General features: G+C 48.9%; 1 protein-coding gene across 1 annotated transcript in view; it reads left to right on the top strand.

Annotated features, from left to right (window-relative positions):
* Positions 1–2164: 2164 nt before the first annotated feature.
* The window catches only part of Slc9a2 (solute carrier family 9 member A2), a 98331-nt gene continuing 94495 nt past the window's right edge, over positions 2165–6000 (top strand). Inside the window, exon 1 of the mRNA XM_090336297.1 lies at positions 2165–2477. Coding sequence (XP_090192423.1) covers positions 2165–2477 — 313 coding nt within the window. The remainder of the gene's footprint in view (positions 2478–6000) is intronic.

The following is a 6000-nucleotide window of genomic DNA, read 5'->3' as shown; positions in this document are numbered from 1 at the left end:
TTGATTTTTTGACAATCCCTTAAAAAGTAAAATAATACAGTGACCTAGTTTCCCATGCAGAGAGAAAGGAGAATAAATCAGTATAGTTCTTTTCTCACAAGAGAAAAGCATATATTTTTAATAAAAATTCCCAGTGAAAAGGAGAGGTGGGCTCTGGTTTAGAAATCTCACTGATTTTTCTTACATGGTGATGGGGGGAGGAAGGGCGATAGTGGGTTCAACTTAAGACCTAGGTGCTAGCCCTTAGCTCAAGAGGCTACACTTTGAGCCGTAGTTCCATCTCAAGCTTTTTGGCAATTAATCGAAGTTAAGAATCTCATGGACGTTTTCCCCTGGGTTGGCTTGGAATCACAGTCCTCATATCTTAGCTTCCTGTGCAGCTAGGACAACAGGTGTAAGTCACTGGCAACAGGTTAGTAGTTCTTTTTAAGTAAGAAGAAAATAAAGGGCCAAAAAACGCATACCTTTAAATTCAATTCTATTTCACATTTGAAAAGCGGATACTTTAAACAATGTTAATGAACTTATCAGGTTCTTGCATGATTTTTATTCAGGAAGATTTCATTTTAAGAAAATATTTGTACCCTTTGCTGTTATCTTACAGGTTCTCATTTAGAACTTCGAAAAAGTCTGTGTCACATTTTGAACTCTGAGTGCATGTGTGTTAACAATAGGAAAGCCACACAGACAACCTAGAAGAAGCGAGTTATTTTTATTTCAGAGATATCAAAGGGAAAAATTGTTTCATTTAACTGAGTGGCAACTGGTCAGGTCGTTTGTATTTCTTTCCGTTTCTGGTGGTAAGGATGCCAGGCCAGTAAGATTAGAACCAGTGAGGTATGCAACACCCTGGGAGAAGGTTTTGGTGCCCAGGAGGAGAAGAGGGTTGGCACTGGGGAATAAAGCGCTTTTAGATTCAGGAGAATCGCGTTCCCTTCCCTTTCTCTTTCCAAACCACAGCCTGTCCTGTAATTAGCGGAGCGGAGCAAGTGAATCTGAGCTTGGCAAATCACTGGTTTTCCATGAAATAATTATATTTCAGATGCCCTAGGACATGTTCACCTCTAAGCCTAAAAAAGAGAGCTTTTTTCCCCCCTTCTTTTTTGTTTCTGTTGGGCGAGCTGGGGCGGGGAGAGGAGTGGGGTGGCCGGTGTTAACAATGAGGAGCCCGAATCAGGAATCCCTGGGAGCCCGGGAACGCTGGGTTCTGACCAGCGGGGGCCCTGGTTTGGTGAGCCCGAAAAAAAAAAACAAAACAAAAACCCCATCTCATGTTGCATACGCTGTGTCTGCCAAGGGAAGCACAGTGAGGCTTTCCTCAACTTTCTGAACAACCCAGATAGCTCCGCAGTAGACGTGTCTGGCCCCAGCAACGTCCAGTATTTGGGGTGATGGCAGCCCCTCTTCCCACCGGGCCTGGGGTCTCCGGTGTTGGAGCCCGCGGCGCGCTCCTGGCGTGCCCAGCTCACCGGGGAGTCTCCACGCAGGAACCTGCAGGGTGGCTCCGGGTGGGGGAAGGGCGCGACGCGTGGGTCGCGCCGGTCCCTTGCCTGGACGGACGCCCGACGCGGCCTCCGGGGCGGGGACAGCTCCGGTCACCGTGCGCGCTGCGCCGCGATTCCACCCACAGCCGGTCGGCACCGGGGGCGAGGGAGAGGGGGCGGCGGGTCTTGGCACACGGCGTGGGAGAGAAGGGCGCAGAGCCATCGCCCCCGCGGCTTCTGGCGCCCGCGCTGGCCCTCGGGCTCCGGCAGGTGCGCGGTGCCCAGGTCGTTTCCCGGTCCCCGCCCGCAGCCAGCCGGGGCGCCGCGCCCGCCCCGCCCCCGTCCCCGCCCGCCGGCTCGCGGGCCGCCCGGGGCAGGGCCTGCAGCTGCGGCCCCGCGAGCCGCGGACCCGGCATGGGCTGGCGGCGGGCCGCTAAGGGCGGCTGAGCGCAGCCCAAGGTCCGCGCCGTGGCTTCTCGTGGCGGCTGCGCGTGCCTTGCCCCAGCGCGAGCCCCGCGCGGCGGAGCCCCCGGCCCGCCGCCGCCCGCGGAGATCCCGCCCCGGTGACTTCGGCCGTCCGGCTCTCCGCGGGGGCCCGTGCTGGTGGCGCTGTCCCAGCCAGCGCGATGCGCTGAGGACGCCCAGCGCCCGGCTCCGCGTCTGCACTCAGAGCCGACCCCATGGAACCCGTGGGCACCGGGCGGAGCCTCCGGGCGTCGCTCCCCAGGCTGATGCCGCCGCCGCCGCTGCTGCTGCTGCTGCTGCTGCTCCTGCAGGTGGCGGGGCCGGTGGGCACCCTGGCGGAGACGCTGCTGGACGCGCCGAGGGCCGGGGGCACCAGCTCCAACCCTCCCAGCCCCGCGAGCGTGGTGGCCCCGGGAACTACGCCGTTCGAGGAAAGTCGGCTGCCTGTGTTCACCCTGGATTACCCCCACGTGCAGATCCCCTTCGAGATCACGCTGTGGATCCTGCTGGCTTCTCTGGCCAAGATCGGTAAGCGAGCTGGACCCACGGGCTGGGGTTGGGGAACGTCTGGTGGTGACTGATTTAGGTGACTTGATCTCCCTCTCATCACTCGTGCCCACTTCGCCCCAGACCCAAGACCGGGCTACCCAACCGCTTCTGCCAGTGACTATGATTGTCGAGAAGACATTTCATACTTTGACTCTTAAGTGGGCCACGGCCTTGAAGTGCTCCCCGAAGGATTAGACAATAGAAACTTAGCCTTTGCTACTGACTTCTGCATGGAATGCCAAGTTTGACAGCTCTCTGCCCAAGTTCAGAAAGACTTATTTGCAGAGGGAAGAAGTCTGGAAGCTGGGGGTGGGGGGTGGGGAGGTACTTCTTAGGGACAAGCCAGCAGGGAGAGTAAAATCTAAAACCCCACGTGTGCAGGAAAGAGTTCCTGGGCTGTGCCAGGGACCCTGGCTCGTCCCTGATTAGCCAAATGACCAAGAACACTGGAGTGCCCCGGGTCCCCTGTTTCTTGGGTTGTCACTCTCCAGGAAGCATTTGCTTTAGAGGTGACAAGGCCAATGAGGCAGATACAAATTTAAGACTTGTAACATCAGCATTAAGAAAAAAAAATAAAAAGGTCTGTGTTGTTTGTCATATGCTGCCTGCCTGTATAACATGTGATACATATATATATATATATATGTATGTATTATTCACCCCCGAGCATGCTCTGCTTTCCTTTCTCCCTTTCTCTCTCATTAGTCAATACCTACTCTTTCCCAGCAGAATATCTTGAACTCTTATTTGGAAAGCATTCTACAATGCTTTCCCCATCTCATCTTATATATGTCATCATGGAGCTTTATTTTACTTCTTGTATTCAATAATAAGGCTTGACTTTTTATAATGTGTTAATTGCTATTGTCTTGTTGGACAAGAAAGTTACAAAGTGAGGCTCAAAAGGATGCCCTTGTTACTTTGGTTGCAGACATTTGCCTTGTTAGATGGGGTGAATTTTTGTAAAGGAGGAAAAGACACATTGCCTGTGATTCTAGAGGGAAGCATTGACCAGTGGGAAGGGACGTCTGTGATAAGCTCCCAGGAAAGAACAGAGTGGGGTGTAAAGTTCAGAAAACCCAACAGGGTGTCCTCAGGGAGGCTGGGATCACCTCCTGAAGAGAGGAAGTATGTCAACTGGCTTTTCAAGGATGACCAAAATCTGGCTGGTTGGAGAAAACAGGGGCCAATGTTTCAGAGAGGAGTGAACAAAGACATAAGTTAGAAGGATATTGCAAGACAGGTGGAGATGATGATATATAAGAGGGTGGCTGTTCAGGGAGGTAAGCATAAGGCACACTTCTCTGTCTGATTACATTAATTAGATCATATTGGAGAACAAAGGCGCACCATGCTGTTTAATGACTTCCAAGTCTGTAATTGCCTGATTTTGGCAGTGTGCTGTCTGTTGAGTGTTTTAATTCCCCCTGAGCAGAGGTAGCTGGATTTCCCTGTCTCTCACAAAGAGATATAAACCTGTGGTCTCCAAAGATAAACTCAGAAGCTGTGTCTTCAAAGGGTCTCAACCACAGCACTGCTGCCTGTAGGGAGTTTAGGGCTTTTAGAGTCTCTTCTGAGAGATGGGTAGAAACCGAAATGTGAGAGTTACATGATTGGGAGCTAAATGCGTTATTCTGTTTCCTGTCATACTACCTGTCACTTCAGGGTTGTGCTGGTACCTACTTTCTATTATTGCATCCCTGTTGCCTTTTCTATTCCTACTCCTTCTGTTCTTCACTCCTGATTATTTTAATCAGATTAATTACACTAATTATAGCCGCTAGTAGGCACTTAAGTTCATTATCCCTCATTTTCACACCCTCCATCCTGGGTAGGTATGATAGCCTGGACACTGAGAAACTGAGCCAGAGCTCTAGCCAGGCCTGTCTGATGTCTCTCTTTATCTTTGTGTCTGCCCTGGAGGCTCGTTCGTTTGCGAGGGTGAATGGAAATAGTTACATCCCACATTCTAGGACACTGTAAGGAGAGGGCAGGACACAATTGTCATCTTCAGTAGCAGTGGCCCTGGCACAGTCATGGCAGTGGCCTTACCGCTGGTCTTAGCATTCTAGGCTCTTTGCCACTGCCATAGGCAACTCTGTGTTTCTCTCTCTTCCTGTCTCAGTCTCAGCCATCTTTAAGAGTTCTTATTTGAAGGATGGCCGTGCACACACTTGTTCTCTCTCCTGGTGTTGTTCTAGTCATCTTTTAATTGTGTGGTATTTTATTAAAAGATGTTTTCACTGTGTGTACCAGATATCACAGGTATATTTATCTACCTAGTAGGAGCTTTCTGTGCCCGGATGTTCTTGTCTTACCTCTATTGTATTGGCTGGTGGAAATCATTCCCATTGAATTCGCATGCTTTCTTGAATTCCGTATCTCTTGTTCCCATGTATTTGTCTTTTTCCTTCTTGCCTGTGAGCAGTGCAGAGGTGATAGCACAGATGTTCATGTGTGCCACCCAGACAGGGTTTGGGGTAGTCAGTTATAGATCTCAGGGGTTATTTGAAGAGTGTAGATCATGGGGTAAAAAAAATGTCGTGTTAGAGTTTCAAAAGTGAATACTTGGCTATTCACTATACACGTGCTTTTCTTTTTTCTGTTGTAGTAGAATTTGTACTCAGGATCCTGAGCTTGTTGGCAGATACTTTACCATTGAAGCCAGGACAATAGTCCTTTGCTTTTAGTTTGTTTTGTTATATTAATTAGTCTTCTACTTTTACTTAAGTTGACTTAAGACTGTGATCCTCCTACCACCACCCTAGTAGCTGGGATTAAAAGCATAAAGTATCACACCTGGTTGTTGTTGTTGTTGTTGTTTTCATAGTCCAATTCTTTCTTGATTCTTCAGCTGCGTTCCTGGAGGAACCTGCAAATGTCAAGAATTCCCAACTCTTTAACTCAACATCTACCAAGGTCCTCAAATCTTTTAGCTTTGAGCAAGACTTTCCTGGAGCTGTGAGACAATCTCATGGATGATTAAACAGAGATGGAGTCACTGAAATTCTAACTTTCGCCTTGGAGGAACTATCATTTTGGGCAGGGGGACCCTCCATGTCCTAAATTCCTTAAATTTGGAAAGGAGGATGATTGGAACTTTGTAGGAGAATGTGAAGCTCTGAGGAAACCCAAATGCCAAACCAGGTAGCATGCTGTGAATTCATTGGGGGTGCTTTTATTCAAGTACCTGGTGTTCCTGAATTTACCTGTCCCAGAGAACATGAAGAAACTTGGTCAGTGATTAATCCATACAAGGATGAACAGGTTACCCAAAGTGGAAGCTCCTAACAACATTTGTAGGAGGTTTAAATAATCTTTCATGAATTTATAACAGTTTTCTAGATTGCAACACATTGTAACCTTAAAAATACTATACTTTGAAGGCAGACAAATTTTTATTGAAAAATTCAACTTCCCATTGTTTGGTATGATTATCAGAGGATATTAACTTATTAATTATTCTGTGTTTTTTTTTTTACTTAACTTACTCTGTTTTTTT

This window comes from Megascapheus bottae, chromosome 7 (genome assembly GCF_031878675.1).
Source record: "Megascapheus bottae isolate mThoBot1 chromosome 7, mThoBot2.hap1, whole genome shotgun sequence".
Taxonomy (NCBI): domain Eukaryota; kingdom Metazoa; phylum Chordata; class Mammalia; order Rodentia; family Geomyidae; genus Megascapheus; species Megascapheus bottae.
Note: the sequence above shows the minus strand (reverse complement) of the source record. Positions and strands in the feature narration are given on the sequence as shown.